Source organism: Magnolia sinica, chromosome 9, assembly GCF_029962835.1.
Source record: "Magnolia sinica isolate HGM2019 chromosome 9, MsV1, whole genome shotgun sequence".
Lineage (NCBI taxonomy): Eukaryota > Viridiplantae > Streptophyta > Magnoliopsida > Magnoliales > Magnoliaceae > Magnolia > Magnolia sinica.
This window is the reverse complement of record NC_080581.1, coordinates 1,827,369-1,849,172: the sequence shown is the minus strand read 5'-3', so window position 1 is coordinate 1,849,172 and position 21,804 is coordinate 1,827,369. Positions and strand designations below refer to the sequence as shown.

The 21,804-nt window shown below is 38.2% G+C and overlaps 1 protein-coding gene across 2 annotated transcripts; it reads right to left on the bottom strand.

Moving 5' to 3' along the window:
• Positions 1-2,058: 2,058 nt before the first annotated feature.
• Positions 2,059-19,562, bottom strand: LOC131256618 (uncharacterized). Of its 2 annotated transcripts, none has more exons than XM_058257548.1 (19): positions 19,262-19,562; positions 14,670-14,847; positions 14,346-14,573; positions 13,412-13,498; positions 13,184-13,273; positions 12,977-13,103; positions 12,692-12,789; positions 12,405-12,573; positions 12,152-12,273; positions 10,576-10,704; positions 10,396-10,494; positions 10,204-10,261; positions 10,036-10,111; positions 9,762-9,888; positions 8,619-8,776; positions 4,888-4,960; positions 4,604-4,798; positions 3,921-4,014; positions 2,059-3,271 (listed from the first exon to the last, which is right to left on the bottom strand). In XM_058257548.1, exons 2-19 carry the CDS (start codon positions 14,742-14,744, stop codon positions 2,406-2,408), a joined length of 2,871 nt encoding a protein of 956 aa, XP_058113531.1. In that variant the 5' UTR covers positions 14,745-14,847; positions 19,262-19,562; the 3' UTR covers positions 2,059-2,405. The 2 variants fall into 2 exon arrangements, with proteins under 2 accessions (XP_058113531.1, XP_058113532.1); XM_058257549.1 differs by having other exon boundaries at positions 14,670-14,835.
• Between the last annotated feature and the right edge of the window lie 2,242 nt (positions 19,563-21,804).

The window sequence follows — 21,804 nt, the reverse complement described above, 5'->3', positions numbered from 1 at the left end:
CAATGTGACAGTGATGGCTTTAAATCTCGAATCTCATGTTTATGATTAAAGATGATGTCCATAGCGCTTCTTTTAATGGTCAATAGTTCTTTTATTATAAATTGAGGAAATATATATTTGTTTAATCGATAGTGAAATTTTGGTTTAACGATTATTCAACAGCATCTTGTTTGAAAAATAAAATAATGTCAATGTAAGCAATGTAGAGCAATTTGGGACCATATGATATTGGAATCCGAAGTGGTGTCGGTTGTAAAGTTTGATTCTAAAGTCTCTCTCTCTCTCTCTCTCTCTGGTTGAAATTTTTTTTAAAAAAATGCTTTTGCTTGCTTAAAAGTTTTTAAGGAATTATTTTTCTTGTTGCGTTTGATTCCCTTGATGATTGGTTTGATCTGTGAACCCTGGATGGGCCAGCTCATCCAAACATTGCCCTTTCTACCGGTTGGATGTGGGTACTCGGAATCTTTTATTGTTGTTGTTTATGTTTTGTATTTAAGCTATGTATTTGTATGCAACAATTTATTACAAAGTCAAAAGCATCTCCCATCAATGCCTACGCCCAGCAGGTTAATGGTCTGGATTTCTGAACCATGGGCTGGCTTACATGGACTTCCATGCCGTGGGATGCTAAAGACGGGCTGGCAATGGTCCACACCCGAGCCAGGCAAAATCATTGTCTTTGAATAGGCGTGCCCTGGTTAGTACAAAATCCCCCATTGCCGGCCCTGCCAGAGACCCTCCTTTCACACAAGATCAGGTTATTTGAAGAAAGATCGGGTTATTTCCCACGTACATGTGACAAATGTGATGGTTATTTTGAGAGCTATAGGCAGAAAATTGTCTTGCTTGGACCGTGAGGGCCTGATTTCCTTTTTTTGAAAAAAAAAAAATATTCCATTGAAATACAATGTCTAGAGTGTAACTCATTTTTTTGAGCTAAGCTTTTGCTTCTTGAGACCAATCATATTGTTATATAATGACTGCCCAATAAGCCTTCCATTTTGGGGAGGTGTCACCCATGCGGCAGTCGTGCTGTCCACTTGATCATTAGTGGTCAAACCTACTATCGAAATGACTTCAGCGAAATGCAGTTGCATACCCTACCCACATAACGTGAAGAATGCATCAAAGGGTGAAAGTACGTCTTGCATACATTAGCAAGATGGCCAAATTGTGCTCTTGTCAAAATCGGGAGCAATGTTTATCTACATGGAATGTTTTGCGCATTGACACACCTTGCATACTTGCCTACATCAGTTTGTTATATATATATATATATAAATATAAAATGCTGGTAGCTTTTGGGCATTTTTGCACTCAGCAATTAATTTTCGTGGAGCAGAGATCATTGGATATTCAAAGGACATGGGAAGACATTTCTAACAAGAATAGTGATATTTAGCACACTTAACAATATGGTAGTCAGTCAAATATTTCAGATTTCACCCAAAAAAAAATTCACACAATAGCTTAAATTTTTATCCACAAACCACCTATGTAGCGCCACTAGCTTGCTGTCTTCTTTGCATATTGCATATAGCCAGTGGCACTATTGAGATAGCCATACAACAAACACTGTGGAGCCTACCATGATGATTCTATTCAAACCACTTGAAGATATGTTGTGCCACCTCATGTATGAAAAGCATCAGCCGTAAAACAAGGTAAATCTTAAACTCGAGTGGGCTATACCAGAAAACGTGGTCACGAGTTTCCCACCATTGAATGCGGTAGCAGCACCCTGGTTTCTAACACGTGTTGAATCGTTTTGGGCAGTAACTGGTTCACAACGTTGTGAAGTACATAGCAATCACTCTATGTAATATATTTACGTTTGTTCTTATGGGCAAATTTACAGATTGTCCAATTAATTCAAGGACAGATTCTGGACATCATAGACATTTTACCAAACTGTCTTTTGTGCAATTATGAGGTTTTCGAATTTCATGGACATCTAATGACAAACGAAAAAGAAAAAAAACGGCCAAAGCATATTTACACCTTTCTGCCACTGGCAATGAGTACATTACTACAAAATTAGTGTAAACGCGAAAGAGAGATTATAATCCATGATGCACTTGTAATGCATGAAAATAGATATCAACGCATCAGACAAAGATATTGATATATTTTGGGAAGCAGACATGGTCCCATAAGGCTAAAGATGAAGATGATGATGATGAGACATTGACCCATAACTCAGGTGGGCCCATAAAGGAATATAATTCATTTTACATATAGCACACAAAAATGTCATGTAGAAATTTGAAATGGCAAAATTTCAGTTTTACCCAATGCAACAACAGGCAATGGAAAAACTGCCTGAGATTTGCTTCCATGGATGGAAGTATTGACCAAGCACCGTACAAATAAAAAAGGTGCTGTTGGGAAAAGAATCTGGTTTGCTAATTAATCAAGGCATTCCCTAAGTTTGGCTGCATATCCGGCCCGTTTTCCCCAGATCTGGACAACTCATCAGGCAAAGGCACATTTAGCTCTGAGCATACCAGCTGAATTATTTTTCTGGTAACAGTTCCAAGAGACATCTTATTGACAGTCACCGCCATTGCGAATCCATGCTCAATGTTGCAGAAACCTGTTGACCCACCAATCCCTGAGTGCCCAAAACCCGTCAACGATCCATCGCTGCAGCTAAGCCTGGTAAACCCAAGCCCAAATTTCCCATTCGGCAAAGTCAAATTTCCATAATCGCCCACACCCAAGAATGCATCATGAATTCTTGGGCTACTAAAAATCCTATCACCTCTTTGCCTGCTACTGCCATTGATGTTGTCTGTACTGCAGTTGCCAGTATCATTAGTAGTATCACTATCCTTGCTTTTACTTCGACTATGTTTTTTAGGGTTAGTGAGATTATTAGTTATGGTGTCTAGAGTGTTCTTTGGAACAGCTACTTCCTTGCTTTTGCTTCCTTTCTTCTTTTGAGGTTGCAAGGAAGGTAACTTTGGGATGTGGGGGTGGCTGCCAAGAGGCGGCTCATAAGGTGTGTGCGGTTGCGGGACGAGACCACCGGCGACGAGTGCCGCATAGTATCGTGCCAATGCACGAGCCGAACAGTGCCCATTGGCAGCAGGAATGATAGAACGACGCACAGCTAGGGTGTTGAAGATGACAGGGAGGGTTGACACAATGTTTGATAAGTTGCTTGCTTGGAAGGTAGAGGGAAGTTCCGGTCGGTGGCCATTGATCCCGGTAAGATTGTTGAGATCATCTGTGTCGAGAGTGAGAGTTGCTAGTCGAGATTCTACACCTGAGAGGACATTCAAGTTTGTTAGTGATGAAGTTGAGTCCCACCTAATAACTGGAACTTGAAACCCCATTGGACATGGGTGAAAACTGTACATCAGCAAGAGAAAAGTTCAAACATAACACTGGAAAATGACAACTGAGATTTTATTGCCAAAATAAAAAAGAATAAAAATCCGAGTGAGATTGGAATGTTTTGTAAGATAGACCTTTGATTGAAGCTACCAACCATGGTTTTAAGACTCGGCTGACTCAGACCGAATTGTTCAGTCTCAGGTCAAGTCGCAACTCGCCCTGTGTTGAGGGTGATGCATCATGTAAAACCGGATCAGGTCTTACCATGTATCAGGTACCGTATTGTACATCACTGATATAGCAACCTGGATCGGGTTGTTTTGGGCCGATACAGCCGTATAATTAATGGGCAATACCAGCACATATCAAGCGATACGTACCCATTTCGGATGATACTTGTAACCTTGGTTGCACGGGACTCAGCTGAGTCCTAAAACCTTGCTACGAACACATGTATGCAATTAGTGGATGGTGCTTATATGCATACATGCTACTTGTACAGGTATGCATCGATGGTGCATGATGGGTACAAATCAAGGGCACATGAACGGAGAGAAAAAAAAGAGTTTCAGTTGTACCGGGAGGAATGCCAACATATAGCTCGCCTTCGATGTTGAGTGGGTGAATGATTGCTTCTTCCAGGACCTCTTGAAATCTCTTCCCAGATGCATGCTGTTCCACCCGAATGCATTATCATAAAAACACACACACACACACACAAGAGTAACTTGAATTAACTAACTAGCCAAACTGAGAGCCGAGGATGGGAAAAGACACCAAGAAAAGTAATTACTAGAATATCTCAAATCAATGACATGGGAGCCTTAAAAAAAAAAAAAAAAAAAAAAAACCAAAAACCCAGGAGCCTAACCATTGTAAATACTCCCATAGTAATACTTCCATTGTGATTTTCTTATCATTTGGAAGTTCAGGAGCTTTTCAACTTTCTTCTAAGAAACCATAAGCATTGTCATATGGAAGCAGGTATGTACAATCCTCTTGATCCATATACCCTTACTTTCTTCATTGTTAATAGAATAGTACACTTCAGAACTATTGCAACACCAAAAGCAGGAAGAAAGGATGTCTGTATATAAAAAAAAAACGGGGTACATGCCATTTCCCTTCATGTTTGCAAACCAAAATTGGGCCCAATTAGAAATCCTTTCTAATTTGAAGAATTGACGTTATAAAATTGTAAAAGAATCGAAGGTAAATCTTCATACAATTTGAGCATGCTAAAGTAAGAAGAGGAGATTACCTCTATAATTCCACCACAAAGCCAACCAAAAGACAAGTAGTGATACAGTTGCTCGTGCCCAGGTTCAGTTTCAGGGGTTTCTGTAGCAATACGATTCAAACATTCATCCCATTCACACATGAACAAAGGATTCTCCTTTGAGACATCAGCCAATGCATTGTGCAGACCAGATGTATGATTAAGCACATGGTGAACCTAAAATAGTAAAAGAAACACAAAACGGAAGAAAATTACTGAGTTAATACTGAGATGGTATTGCAACAACTTCAGCAAGAAACTTATACCTTTATTAGATCTTTCCTGTTGGTATCGAAGCCGGGCCAAATATTGGCGACATTTTCCTCTAACTTCAGCTTCCTGCAAGGGAACATTCAAAACAGATAATCCCTATTTCCAGAATTCAAAAACTTCGACAGGTTGGTTGGTTTTCAAAATTGGATAAACAACAAATCAAAAGTTCCAAAGCCATTCAAAATAAATAAACAAATATCCCCACAATTCAGCACAAAATGCAGTACAGGATGTCTAGTGATGTTGTTTCTATTTGAACAAAGGTAGAAGCATCTACAAGTTAAACCAGGGTTCAAACACTTGATTGAATGCTCAAAAAACTCCCTGAGATGACTAGATCAAGATTTTGTTTTAAAACAAAGTAAACACACATGCGCACGCACAAAAAAAAAAAAGATTCCTTTAAACTAAATCGAGCATTTGGCCAAGTTTCAGGTTGACTTGGGTCTCTTAAGAGTTGAATAAACCCTGCTTTTTAACCAGAAAATTTACAACAGGCACTAGAACGTAAGAATCAGAGGGTCTTCATTAGAGACAAGCACTGCCATATGGAGGTTAAGAACAAACCCAATAATTGAATTCCTATTCGGTATTTTGTTTTTAGATTTTGTTGGCAATTCCTTGAATTTCCACAGCCTCCTCTGGTTAAAAAGTTTCTAGAGTGTGAAAGCATCGGTCAGCAATTTAGATATTCTGGTTTTTATGTCTCCTCAGACAAAAAACACTGCCACGGTCTGCAACTTAAAACATCTCATCAAAAGCCGCAGTACTCTCTTGTCCATTCCTGCCTTGCAAGATCATCTAATACCAAACTGAATGGTTCTAATTTTCACCACCAAATGCTCAGAGTGGGCAGTCCCAAGTCCTTGAACCAATTTTAGTGAATAGTAATACACATAACAGAAGATCTGAAGTGCCTGCTTACCCCAAAGAAAACCAGATTTCAACGCACAAGTTTTTCCCCTTTTTTCTTTTGATGAATAGAATTCTATTAATAAGAAAGCTTCTCTACAAAGAGGGAAAGCCTGCCTGACAAATAAAGTTGTTCTACTTTCTTGTCAATTAGACTATTGGAAACTTAATTTGCTTCTCACAGGTCACGACTGGACGATTAAGTCCTTGTGACAAATGAAAATCCCATCCACAGACACACATGACCTTGCATTGCATCAGGTAACTGATTATGTCATCCCGTACACAGATATCCCAACAGCTCTAATAAGAAGTAAAATACCAGATAGAGTTATGGCATTCAATATCATATTGGGAGATATTGGTGAAGATTTCTAGCATTGCTTTTGTCCTTCGCCCGTTCTCAACACTTTAAGTTTCTTCTCTAGCTAGTTCTCCCTTCAGTTCTTCATTTTCGAAAACAATCGAGTGCTTCAAACTTTCGAAAGATCAGATACACATTCCCGTACAGCGAGTATCATCAATAAAGTTTGTAAATTACTGAGATCTGTTTTGCGCTCGTACACTTATAGCTCAAATGTATCATTGTGAATTATCTGCCAAAGTTCATTCGATTTTGCTGCCTTTGGAAAGGTTTCTTGGTTGCCTTTTTTACATACAATACTCACAGAACAGCAAGTTCACTTCAGTCAATCTTCCTAGCAACCCGTCCTGCACTAATCCTATCACTGACTTTTCCTATGTGTCCCAATCTGCTATGGATCTCTCGCATGCCCAGAATAATAGATTTAGATACCATGGGTTATCATATATTTGGTGAGAGAGGGTCTTAAATCAGTTGATCGGAAAAAAAGACCATTTGAATTTATACCATTTTAATATCATGTGCAACTATCATCAGTGGTTTGAGCTAAAGACAATCCATTTCGCAAAGGGGAATACAGTCATTATTGGTTTGGCCCAAAAGTCTTCACTTACTGAAATGGGTGCAATAGAAGTGTTCGAAGTTGAAAAGGACAATAAGGAAATCCCTCCATAGCAATGGCCAGGTGATGTCAAAAGAATAACTCAGATATTATGCTCGTGCACATGTGGTTCTCACAAGATCTCTTGGGGCTTACATGCCTGGTTAATGCTTAACCGGTTGCAGATGCCAGTAGAATTGGCTCTCACAAATAGATCTACACAATAGAGCTGTCATGCGGCAAGTGACATGCGTGACATGCAGTAGGAAACACACGGCAGCACAACATGGTTGGGCAGCCACGACGTGAGCTCTAACGACAATGAGATGCGACCGATAAGCTGCAGTGCATATAGTGCGGTATCACACCGCGACATTTTGGCACTCGATAGACCTTGAGCAACAAGGAGTATTTGCACAACAAGCATCTGTTGATGCAATACTAGCACAACCGAAAAATGTGCATAGAAAATATGCAGCCAGTAGTCAGCGACAAGTCGCGCAATCAAGAACCTCCCTCCCTCCCTCAACTTAATGTGAATAGTGATAATAGAAGATAAGAGGGAGAAAAATTGATGAGGACATCACTACACGTACACCTTTGCGTACGTATCAGAGGAAGCGGGCCACACTGATTTCCCCATGGCTAGACGAGTACCTATGATCGTGTTGAAGAACCAATGTGCATGCGCGAGAATCTGGAAAACCCCGTACTGGGAAGATGCACATGGGCTGCTTTATGGAGTGATCTAGATCGTTGGATTGGATGGACATGATGATCGGGCCGTTGGATCACGTGATTGGGCCATTAATCATGGAGCATCCACACTAGTTTTTCTTAGATTTTATCAGCTTATACGATTTAGTTTTGTTCATGTTATGTTTGGACACCATTATGAGTGTTTTTAGTTGATTTTAGTTAGATTATGAATATTTTTGTCAAAATTCACAAAACATGGTATTTATTGCAAACTTTGAACTTCTTAAAGCTATAAAAGAGGGTGGGCGTGTGAACCTCTCCCTCATTGGATTTTGTGATAAATAAAATAAATAAATAAATAAAAGAGAGAAAAAGCTCTTGCTTTCTTCTTCTTCCATCTTCATGCGATTTGAAGATACTTCCATGCGATTTGGAAGGAAGATCGGTGCGAGACTAATTTTCATCAATGAAAGTGTGAGGTCTCCATATATCCCCACACCATCATCTCTTTTTCCCTCCATCAAGGTATTTTTTTCAAGATCTTCGATTCCCCAACCTAAGCATTCGTCTTCTCCTAAACCCATCTTTCCTTTACCTATTTACATTCCCGAAACCCTAACCCTAAATCTAAAATTCCTAACTTTCCTACTTTCCCAAATTACCCAAATCCTAATTTTTACCCTAGGTTGTATACTTGTATCAAGTTTTCTATTTTAAAATAGATTATACCCTATGCTAATTGGATGTCCCTACATCTATTAGATCCGAGTTTCTTTTTATATAATGATCTTGTGTGACAATGTTGGTGACTTGGGCTAGGATTATGCATAATGTTCTTTTGGTTTTCATGGGATTCGTGATTATTATAGCAATGCTTGTGTTTTTTTTTTTTGTTAATTATCTTAATTCTACTACTTGATCTCACATGTTAATTGGTTCATGCATCGGTCCTGCATCAAAAATATAAGGGGGAGAGCAATATGTGAGGGAGAATAGGAGTTGGTAAGACCAACCATCACAAGGGGAGGGCGAAGGCATGCCTCGCCATACTAAGGACCCCTCTAGGGGCTGCCTTCCTCTAACAGAAAAACTATGTACCAGGAGACATGGAATTTAATGTTAGAAAGACACTGGACATTGTACCATACCCATTATCAACAAGCCAATGTAACATTCCTGCAGTTATCCCCTTTGTTGCAGAGAAAACTGGAAACAGGGTATCTGGCTGAACAGGCCGAGGATCGTATCTTCCAAGCATGCCAGCAGCAGAATCTATTACAACCCTTCCATCCTTGTAGGCGCATACCTAAAATGAAACAAAATCATCCAGAATTTTAATGGAATGAACCAAAAAAACTAGTAACAGCCATTTTCATTAGTAGCACTTTAGGAAATAATTAAATTGAACAATACTGAAAGAACTGATTTCAGATAAAGACATCCTAAAATGTATCTGCAAGAAAAACTCAAGAATAATGAGGAAAGAACCAACTACATGCATCCAAACAGTATATTGCCAAAAACTCATCACATGCCATTGTGAATAAATCAACAAATCCCTAATTTTGTCATCTTACAAAAGTTTTATGTGAGATGTTTAAAAGCGTGCAATAGACTTAAGTCAACAATCGTGAGTTATTTAAGAAATAAAGTCGTCATGGAATTAAACTGGTGTCTGGATAAGTTGAGGCAACTTGATTGGTTCCTAGTGGACATTTACATAAATGCAACATCACAAAAGTGCCCTTGGACATGATTTCCTCATTGCATGTGAAATTTTAAGGGGCAAAAATGATTTTGTATCATCAAAAGCCGATAACAGAATTAAAAAGATAAGAATTGGACAACAATACACCCTAGTTACAATTTAGACTGAAAAAATAAACCATTCATGAATCGGAAATATGTCAACTAACAGTATAGGATTCTCCTATGCAGTTCTTCACAAGGGATTAGTCAAATCGAGACATGGCAACAGATTAGAGAAAGCATTTAAGTTTTATCAGTGTCCAATCTCAATTTCCAGAAAAAATAAATAAATAATCTGAAGTAAAAATAAATTAATTAATGAATCACAATTAACCATTTGGAGATGCTGAATTCACAAAATTCAGGTGAGGAAAAGAATAACAGCAAGGGGATGTAACGACCAAACAAGCAACTTTTTTTTAAAAAAAAACACCATTAAGATCAGTGCAGAATATAGTCTGATAAATAGATAATCAGAGATGGATAATGTAGGAAAAGGGTAGCATCCTATCATATGGCTACAATTTGATTTCATATTTTACCTGAATTCCAAGTATTTTATCATTTCCAAGCTCAACTAACAGTTTCCTCAGCTTGGCTTCCACATCAGACAGAACAGGTGTGTTATAGATCCACTGTGCATCCATTGCAGATCCAGTTCTAATACTTCTGCTTCCAATAAAATCAATGTAAAAGTCCAACATGAGAAGGAGAGAAAAGTATAAGGCATGTATTTAACCATGATCTGTTAGAAGAACCTTCATCAAAAAAAAAAAAAAAGGCACATTGACAATCTGCCTGCAACATTAAACTCACCCTCGTAGAGCAGACTCGGCAAATGGCCTCATGATGTCTAAATAAACTATGCTGACGTTTAGAAGGGACGAAAGCCCTGGAGAATGTAGATTATTGCAGTAAACAAACTAAACAGATAAAACCAATATTTGACAATGATACAAGGAACAAGAGAGTTTCAATACATGCCTCGAAGCAGATTTATAACCCGCATGAATATAACAGCATCACCTGGAAAAGCATCAACCTGGGAAATAGAGTTTGTAGGTCCCTCAATATGGATGCATGTGAAGCTGGATCCTCAAGCATTTGTTACATATCGATAAAACAATTCAAGGATAAGAAATTAGTGAGTAGAAAGTTTAAGAAATTTGGACTCACAGGATTAAACCGTGCTAGTTCCTTTTTCCCAAGTTTCGTCTTTTCTTGGATGATCTTCATGTTCTTCGTTCTTTGATTGGCCAGAGATTTCATGTTTTCCTAAACAGAAGCAAAGAATGGACATAAGGCATGACTTTAGTTGAGTAGTCTATCTAAGAAGCAGGCCTCAAGCACACTCACAAGAGCTTCTTTTGCTGGTGTTGAGGTGCGGAAGAATACACCGGTTACTTCCATAGCCTGTTCCGGCAGGTCCAAGCGTAACCTAAGTCCCATCTCGGCAAATGCAGACAAAAGTGCTACTTGGTCCCCCTGCCACCACGTGCATTGTAAAAAAATTCTTATTCAAAAGGGATAAAGCAAAAATAATTATGAAAAAGACAAAGGCAGGTACTTGGTTTGAAGATAAACAAGAAAGGAAGTACAATTCACGCTAAACATAACAGATAAGAAAAATCATATAAATGATATTTTGAGAAGTCTTCTGAAATTTTGAATCTAGATTATTCAAGCACATCTTGTCTGGCAATCGATTGTAGAGACATGGAGTAATTAGAAACAACCAATGTGATGGAGTGAACTTTTCTCTTTTAGCTCAGAAATTAGCCAAACTCAACACCTAATAACATTTGAAACTACAATATGGAAAGGAGTGTGAGAAAATTTCCAAGATTGGCAAGTGGCCAAAAATATAGACCATCACAGTAAAGGGAATTGGTCCTCAATTTGGGAAATCCAAGAAAATTCTCTAATCCCTGTGGTTGTAAAAATAGAGATATGTTAGATGGAAACAGGAACCAGATTGGAAGATAATTTTTCACATGATGGGATAAAGAAAAAAAAAAAACATAAGCAGACAAATCGACAGAATTAGAGAAGCAACAGAAATAGGATAAAGGGATAGGAAAAGGACAAGTGCACGAAGATTATCAGAACAGAAATGGGTGCGTAGGAAGCCTGAAAGGCTTCCCCAAAAACAGTTCTCAAGGATTTGATGTGGGCACAATCAGACAGGTAGGAAGACACTTGTGAATCTGATTTTCATGGAGCATCCTTAGATTTATAGTCAACAAGAACCAAATTTCAGTCATAGACATTAATCTGGGAATGACCTATGTTATCTGAGTAGATGGGTACAGGTGTTGAGTACACAAGTATCAGGTAGTTGAACCCTTGAAATCAAAATTCTTAAGAGTACAGGCATGACAAAGAATTGAGTACTACTCATGAGTATTATTTCTGTAAATTGCGTACCTAAAATTTTTCCCAATTGGTTGATTCACCATAATTTCTAGTTAATTAACAATTCTAGAATTCAAAATCCTAGTGGAATTGGAGTCAAGTCTCAGGGAAGGGGAATTTTTATCCCTACCCTTACCTGAGTATCCCAGTCTCCAGCTCAGATAACTCTTTCTTTCTTCTTCTTCTTCTTTTTTCAACTTAGACACTCTGGAAAGTTCTGGTATCATAGGGTACATCTTTAGTTACATGATTAGACCTATTTGTTATTTTACAGTTTTAGGTGTGGCATTTAGGTTTTTATTGTTAAAGGCAAAATGACTTTTTATTTAGACTTTCTTTCAGTTAGAGCCACTTTATAATTATGCTGGTTTGTTATTTGGTTTAGTTCCAGGGTTGCTAGGAGTCTTTCTGATTACAAAATTCGAATATAATTTATTTTCTAATATTATATTTTCTCTATTTTAATCATTCCTATTTAACATCAGATTGTTTCAAAATACATGTGGATTGTACAAACCTCAGCACATGCCAGAAACATTTTTGCCAGGGCTTGTTTCATAGAGCTTGATATTGACTTCGTCAGCCCAAAATCGAGCAAAATGGGGCGATGAGGAGGTTCCTTGCTCACAAGAAAATTCCCTACAAGAACGCAACATGGCCCATAATGGTATACAACTACAACCAAACAACGTCCATCTTGATGGTGATGTGAGGATAATCTAACAAAATGATAACACCGCCACAACAGGAACATGACAGAGAACGCATACCTGGATGAGGATCACCATTGAAAAGTCCATCAACGTATATTTGGTGAGCATATGCACGAGTGATTTCTTCAACAATCTTTTGTTTGTCTACGCCAAATGCCTCCAATGATTCATGGTCATTTAGACGAATCCCATCCATATATTCTAAAATAAGGACCTTTTCAGATGACTACGAGGAAGAACCAAAAGAAAAGGAATAATTGATGAGTAGAATTATAAGGGAGCATCCTACCACATTCTAAATTGAGATAATTGATGCGGGCAAGGTGTTAACCACAGGTCAATACCTGGATAACTTCTGGAATCAGCACATCCACACGATTACCTGGAGTGGCATCATCCTGCTTGCTTTTACTTAGATTTTTAGAAACTGATCTTGTATTTTCTGCAGCCGCAAAAGAATATCAATCGTGCCAATTCAATCATACAGATGCCAGACAGAAATGCAACAACTTCATGTTGAGAAGCATTGCATATCAAGTTTGCAGGAGGCAATCAATCTTCTTTCTCACACTAAAGACAAGACTAACTAAATAATTTACAATATTGAGGCAGACCAGACCAAAGCATACCAGCTTCAGAGTTGAAGTCAAGTTCCCTTGGTGCCTCCTTGCACCACTCATCTATCATTGGGTTGAAGTCATATTGCGGTTCAGCCCATGCTATCCAGTCCACTATTGACTTTGCATTCTTCAAGTCCTGAGATAAGTTTTATGCCAAAATATGACTGCTAGCTTACTTCTCATCCAAATCATATTAATATTAAAAACGTGAGTTACCTCTAATATGACCTCCTTGATGCCCTCATGTTGGACTTTAACAACCACCTCCCGCTCATTGTTGAGAGTCGCACGGTGAACTTGCGCTATCTGCATTGCGAAATATTAATGCACAAGAAACTTATTATTCCAGCAACCACTTGCAGTAACTTCAAGAGAATAATTATCTCAATTACATGATGATAACAATACTCGTTGTCATTATCAACTTTAGTCTAAGAATCTTACAGATGCAGTGGCAAGAGGTTCTTCAGAAAAATCTACGAAAAGAGCATCCATGGGCTTCCCCAATTCTTTCTCTATGGTCTGGCAAACCTGTTGAAACAGCAATTGCCGGTCAAACTAGCCCATTGTCTTAAAAATAAGTTTCTACGAAGAAGAAGAAAGAATCTCATTTCTGCCAAAATTTCAACTGATTGGATATGGATCAGGTTAGAATCATTCAGGTTTCTTTTCTCATTTTCATCCTGAGGCTAATAAGATAGTGTATAATATTGCTAGGGAAGGAATTTCCATATCATCTTCTCATATGCAATCTCTACCATCCCCATGGTTGTCTCAATTTTATTTATAATAAAGTCGTCATCAGTAAAAAGAAGGAATAACTTCAGAGTTGAATTTAAAAATTAAAACAAAGCTTTTTGTTAGGAGTTTCTAGAACATCTCTTCATAGTGAAGAATCTCTGCCCCTCTTATGATTGTTCCTTTAAAGAACAAAAACTTCAGATGAGAAACTGGGGAACTGGACATTTTATTGGACCTCCCAAATTATATTAGATTTTAAATGAATTGAAAATCGAAAAGCCAAAAGGCAAGAACCCACACTGGTTTTGTTTTGCAAATATCTAGGCCTGGAATTTTGAAAGTTCCAGAAGAGTCAATGGAACTAAACTTCAACCAAACTTCTAATAATATGTAAGGAACTTTAAACTAAGGGGGGGAAAAAAAACTGAACATGGAATCAACTGGAGAGTTGTTAGGAATTTGTGAGATATATCATAAACTGGTGTTGCAAGTTGCAATATAAAGATGTTTGCTTGGGATTTGGGAGTTACAAAATCATCCAAGAAAAGGAACAAAAGTACTAGGTTTAAATTATTTTCTAGTTTTGGATGTAAAAGCATAGGTCAACAGGGTAAGAATTGAAGCTGTCTGAAATCACCTCTCGTAAAGGACGAGGAGGAAGAGAGTCTTGCAATTGCTTGAGAAGACATATATAGGCCTCAGGAAGCACATCTGCACGTGTAGATAAATACTGACCAAGTTTTACCCACAACCCTTCCAACTCTACCATCAAACTGAGTACACGTTTTGCATTGCGCTCATGAGCTCTTTCCCACATAATGTCCTTTTTAGCTTTATTAACCCATTTCCCTCTCTTCTGCACTGCCTGTGGCAATAAAACACGTACGGCCAGTTTCCATGACAAGTAGAAGAAAAAAAAGAAGAAGATTTAGACTTGACTAATCAAGAAAAAAAGACAGACCTTATAGTCCAGGTAGATTATCAATGCAACTGTGAATACTTTTAGGCGCCTTCTCTGAATGCTTCCCCATCCCATCTGAGTTTGCAGGGTTATAGAGTGTTGGTAAGAACCAAGCTTTTATTGGTCTCTATTAGAAAGCTTGGTGATGACTCAAGATCTCCAGATTCTGCCTGTATCACTGAAATCAACATGGTTCAGTGAACAATTACCATTGACAGCTACAAAAGAAAATATCACTTTGGATAATGATCAATCTAAGATCCAACCATTAAGAGTGCATATCGACCCTAGATTAGGGCCATGAAAGGGTCCTGATCAAAGATCCAACTGTTCAAGTTGAAGAGATGGTCAGTGATTAATGATCCATCTCCTCATAGTGACATGGACCACTGAAACATCCATATTGTAATCTTTGACCCTGTTGATGATCTCTATGGGATGATTGAAGACCTAGATTAAATCCACGCTCTGATCTTTGTAATCATTTTTCGTTGTTTGGGTTGTAATTTTGTTCTTTGCCTTTGCATTCGCAATGGTGGGGCCTCTTAATAAAGTATTGTTATCTTGAAAGAAAAAAAGAAGAAGAAGAAGAAGACCATATCTATGTTCCAGTTGGATTGTGTGGGCCTACAGGCCCAATTGAGTGGCTTCAATTTATTGCATGTGTGACATATCTTTGGATTAGAAGGGTCCAATCAATCTATCGGTTGTCCTCATCTCCGCACACTTAGTAGTCAAAGTTATCCAGCCATATCTATGGAGGATCGCAATGAATAAAATTTGAGAATAGCATGTTTGCTCGATTGGTGGAAGAAATGGGGGGTTTTATGCATGTGAATACCAGCATAGCAGCTAGTAGACAGGAATCCTCGCACAATTCATTATCTTTATATTTTTGGCAATATTTTGTGTTTTCTCTGCTGAAATTTCAGACCCAGATCTTTTCAGATGGATCTAGATCAAAACTAATAGAACTTGCTGCATCAGTCATCCACGCATCCAAATGAACCCTAAATACTTAAGAAAGAGGATACACCTAGGCCTCAGGCAAAAAGCAAGAAATTGAGGAAAAAGAAAACTGTGTTTTAATGGCCACCTCATGGATAAGATGTGTTAAACATATTTCTTTGTCAGAATGAACACATCAACTAATTGTGCAACCAAAATCAACATGGAATGCACCATAGATTCAAATTCTAGATTATTACAGAACACCTTGCAAAGATATATTCTTTTTCCTCCAATAATTGACAAACTTCATTAAGATGGCAAAGAAGTATTATTGTTTAAACATCAATCGAAGGCTCAAATCCAATACAAATTGCCAAACGAAACAACAAAAATACACAATAAACTCAGATTGTCTCATGGAAAATCACCAATACATAGTATTGTTTCATTGGTGCTTCTAAGCACTCTACCTACAATCAAAATAAAACATCAAACAAGATGAATTCTAACAGTAAAGTTTTCTTAAAAGTATTACCCATTGCCTCAATTCTGAAATTCTGTGGAATAAGATACCACGATTATGTGTGCGGAAGCATATAGAAGCTATAGAGTGATCGCTATGTCCTAGAAGGGGGGTGATTAGGACCAAATAAAAATTATGTCTATTTAAATCCAATTACTTAAACTAATTCCCAAATTAAACTAAGTAAAGAAATTTAACACTAAGGCTTCCAAGCCGTTAGTGGTTCCAATAACATAGACTACAAAAGATGCATCATGCTAAGCTATTAGTTTATATAAGATAGTGTACATGTGTGTATGGGATGTGTTACCTATCTAATCCTATCATTAATTTAATCATGCATACATATAATTCATCAATTCATCACATAAGCATAATTAAATAAGTGCTCAAAGACAATACTAAACACAAGCATGTATAGTAGTTCGGTTTCCCTACTCAACTTCTAACAGACGCACTCAACCCATGAGTGTACCGGATTTCACTATCGGAGGTTTTAAATAAGGTTTACCTCTAACCTTTACAATCTTACACAAGAACCGGCTCCCTTGAAGACTTACATGGTTTTCTAAAGGCTCGACACAAGCCTCTGTACTAATCCAAGAACTTACGTTTACTCTCGTCGGAGGCTCCCTCGGAGACTAATATATACACACCCGTGTCTGGTTGCCTACACAAGGACTTGATTTAGGTCCTACACAAAAACCAATGTCTCACACAAGAACCTAATCAAGTTTGGCAATCAAACTCTTACACTCAATCCTACACAAGGAAGGAGTGTACATGGACTCAATCAATGAAACTTACTTGTTGAATTGAGCCCCGTTAATGCGTCATCTTGGGTTGCTTGATCGATACTCTCTCGTGCTTTAATCAGCTCCCCTTTGCTCCCCCAATCATGATATCGATGCTTTGTCGGGGCTTCAGCTCTAAGATCAATCACCATGTATATAGTGCTCCTTTAGAGGTGACCAAGATGATGGGAGGATGGGTGAATCTCCTACAACTCATAAGAATGTTGTAATGCCTAAGGGCTTCACCTAGAAGGGTCTTCTAGAGAGTTTAGACAATGATTTAACTATAAGCATAGTGTCTAATCTCTAGAAAGTTGAGAGTTCATCCATATCTTCGAATAAGAGCATGGAATGCTCATTAAAGTAAATGATCACAAGAAAATTGACATGAAACTCTTTGAATAGTGGTCTAGGATATTTGGTATGAATTAGAAAACACCTAGCTTCTTTTATTTGCACCGAAAACCTCTCTCATTGCCCAAAGATCCGAAGAAATATATAACAAAAGGCTCCAACGGATCTCCAACAGCTAGGCTCGATCAATCGATCCTAGCCTTCGATCAATCAAGCTTGGCCGAAAATGGTCTAGTGAACTCGCTGGACTGTTCGACCATGTTCGATCGATCGAGCTCGTGTCTCAAGCACCCGAATTAATTCATATTTTAGGCCAAAGGTTGCTAGATGTTTTTTGCCATGTTCGGTTGATCGACTCAATCGATCAAGCTTTTGTTCGAGCACACCACCAAGACTGCTAGTTTGGGCAGTTTAGATTTCTAGAAGCTTGGGAACCTCTATAGCCTATCTTATCATGTTTCAAAAGTCTCATAAGGTTAAGGGATGATCACACAAGGTTTTCCTATTAAGATTATGATCATTTAAAGGTTTAAGAGTTGTTTTTGGTCAAGGCCAGGATTACTAAGGCGCCTCATTTACATGTTCTATGTTCATTGATGCTCATGTCCTCTTGTGACTTCAGTCTTCAGCTTCCAAGGGCTCAACTAACTACATAACACACGGACTCATGTAATTGACAAACAAGATGCTCAAATTAGTGCACTAACAAATTCACACCTATTCTAACCTCAAACATCTCCACCACTCGAATTTCAGGCAAATTTTCGATTTGAGAAGAATCCTTAACCAAAGAGTGCTTTTCATTTGTTTTTCTAACTAGCATACCCAACATCAAAACAAGATGAAATTCACCACTAAAATTTAATATTTTGAAAATGTTATCCATGCAGCAACCCTCAAACATCACTATTCCAATCAAACCCACCTTTTTTTCTAAATTTAGCATGAGAATCCTTAATAAAACAGTGCTCTTCACGCTCATTCGAAAGAAGCCATTCCCAAACTAAAAAAAGATCATCAAATAGATTAAATTCCTACCAAAATGAGCATCTTCAAAGAATTGACATCCAGTAACTATTTCAGTAGCAATCTGCTGAGTTCTAATCAAACTTTTGCTGATATTTTTCAAATTAGGCCTAGAAAAATCAAAGTAAGTAATTTAAATCACACCTACCAAATTCGTCTGATATTGACTCACTCATTGTGGCAAAAATTAATTCACAACTTGACTTTGAAGTTTGACCCAGATGGATAGGAAATATATATCAATGACACAAAAAGAAACTGCCTTAGTTTTCAGCAATTTAAATGGATAGAAGCTTCATCATACCTCAACTAAAAAAGTTAAATTCTCAAAAATGAATCTCACCCCAACAAAATAAAAATAAAGATGAATCTCAACTCAATTGCTAAATATTCTTACAATCAAACAAATATTCAACTCCTTCCCTCAATAAGAAAAGAAACTAGAACTCCCAAATATCCAATACTCCAAAACACTCAGCAAAATGAAAGGACAAATCGCATCACTCCAAATTCCCAAAAAATCCAAAAAAGATGGAGAAATGTCAGCTCTTTTGCACCAAACTCCACACAAGTAATTAAAAAAACTAGAAGGCAAATTCCTCAACGACGACAACAACAACAATTTTCAACTAAAAATCCCACAAAATCACCTAAATTTAAAAGAATAACTCTCACCTCCCCTTGCATTCTCGATTTCTTAAAACTCCATAAATATTAAAAACCCTCACCTCGATTGCAGCAAAACTCGAGAAATCAAACAAAAAATCAATCGCAATTTCCTCAAGAATAACAAAAATCAAAGATATTTCGTGGAATCAAACAAAATCTCGCCTCGATTGCAGCAAAACTCGTAATAATCAAAACAGAAATCGGAGGCGATTTTCCCTGGAACAGACGATTCAATAAAAATCAGAGATATTTCGCGGAATTACACAAAATCTCACCTCAATTGCAACGAATTCCGTCGAAAATCTTCGAATCTGCGAGCGGAAACGTGGAGAAAAACCCTAGAAATTTCGCGGGGATTCTCAGACAGCGTTCTCTTGGAATCTACGCGGAAGAAAGAAAGAGAGGACTCGTCCATTCTCTGCATTTTAAACGTAGCTCGGAAACGTAGCGTGGGAGTGGAGGAAGGAATCTGTCCGTTGGATCGGATAAGCGGAGTGATCTTGGCCGTTCGTTGAAAGGCGATGCATGAATGTCTTCGTCACGTCGGCTCGCTGACTATTATTTTTTTAGCAATTTTTTCATATGGCCCGCTTGCTTTTGCGGCTATGGACCGAATATCTCCTACCTTTATTTCCCACAACCCCACAGAAACTATTTTTCAACCCCTTCTCAGTATGGTTTTACCTTTGCCAGATGAAAGCACCGCCCTCCCTTTCTCCTCATTTCAGCGGGTTCATTCGTTGCACGAAGATCACTACATACACATGCAAGAGGATACGTGGGGTCCACCGTTATCTTGCGGCTTATCCATGACCTCCATCCATTTTACCAAGTTATTATAGGGCATGACCTCAAAATTTGAAGCACTCCTAGAGCTCAAAATCGAAGCATATCCAAGACTCAAGTGGGCCACACCAAAGTAAATAGTGGAGATAATGACTGTTACTGTTAAAACCTTCCTATAGCTCACAGTCATATTTATTTTTCATTCAACTTATTTATAAGGTCACGGAAACGTGAATAAATAAAAAACACAAACATCAGCTTGATCCAAAGCTTCTGTTATACCCAAGAAATTTTTAACTTATAGGCATTCAAATCCCTCTAGTTCTTGTGATGTAGCTCACTTGAGATTTGGATATACTTTGATTTTGAGATCTTGCACTGGAACGAGATGGTAAAACAGATGAACGGTGTGGATAAAACACATACATCATAGTGGGCTCCATTGACTTACTAAGCCGGCAAGTAAGCTATGCCATTCCTAGCTAGAGTTTAAGCAAAGAACGAGGGAAGTGAATTTAGGTGATTGGTGGAGGATAATGGTCTACACTCCTGCACTCATCAAACTCTACATGTGTCATAGTTGATGATTTGATCGTGGTTGGATCATATCAGAAAATTTTCATTCACTAGGGTGCCGAGGGCACAACTAATTAGGATGTGTATAGGGTCATCATGCATGACATACTTGTACGTACAACTCATTTTGTACAATTTTTCATACCACTAATATGAAGAGTGCTGTTGTACACTGTTAATGGCCAAAAAAAGTGAGATCTAAAGCTCAAGTAGATCACATAACATGAAACAATGTAGATTGAATGCCCTTTTAATCATTAATGGGGCATGGGATGCTTTTGAGAAATCCATCCCATTCATCTCTTTTGGTAGATCATTTGATAGCGTGGGATAAAAATGAGGCAAATATCAAACTCAAGTAAGCAACAAGAAACAAAAACAAATTAAAAAAAAAAATTTAACACACTTACACATGCCCCCATACACTCACACCATAGTGGAATTTCACCACCTATGGGTACTTGAACCCTTGACCAGGTGCTGAAACTCCTAAGAGTCCGCCACCAGAGCAAGAGTAAGGACCCCAACGAAAAATAAATTAGTGGAATTGTAGGACCACCACGGAAGCACCTTGGGACCATTGTAGGCTTACTTTGAGAGTTGGATCTCCCTTAGTTTTTTGGCTCATATCGAAGTAAGTTAGCAAAACAGATAAACAAAGTAGATTCTCACAACCATCAGGTTAGGTTTGCACGACAATTAGAAGTAGTTGGACGTTTAAGCCCATGGGGCAAGGGTTGCGTGGGGCCACCATGATGTCTGTGACAAATCCATTCCATCCACTGAATTTCTTGTATCATTTTATGGCATAATCTAAAAAATGAGGGTGATTTAAAACTGAAGTCGGGTAAATGAATAAAAAAGAGTGAGGATTGAACGCATATGGTTAAAATATTTATCGGGTCGCAGATTGTTTGTGACAAATCTACCCCGTCTATTTGTGTTTTCAGGTTATTTAAGAAAATGGGCTCAAAATGAGGCAGATTTAAAGATCAAATGGGCCACACGATGGAAAACAATGGAATTGAACGGCAACCATTGAAACATATTGGGCCATTGAGGGGCCTATTTTGAGCCAGGATTTGGCTCATTGTTTGGCAGATGCCTTAAATGAGCTGGAAAAACAGATGGGCGGAGTGGATTAAAAAATAAAATTTAAAAAAAAACCAAAAAGCAAAAAACAAAAAAAAAAAAAACACATCAAGGTGGCCCCACATACGGTCTGGGTTAGGTTGGGTGACGCCCACCATGATTTTGTGATAAATACACTCCATCCATCTCCATCCATCGGATATTCAAGTCAAAAGGATGAGGATTGCTCGACCATAAGTGGGGCCCACCATGATGTTTTGTGACAAATCCACTCTACCCATCGGATTTTCCACATCGTTTGAGGACCAAGCCTAAAATTGAAGCCGATCTAAAGCTCAAGTGGGCTAAACAAACGTGAAACAAT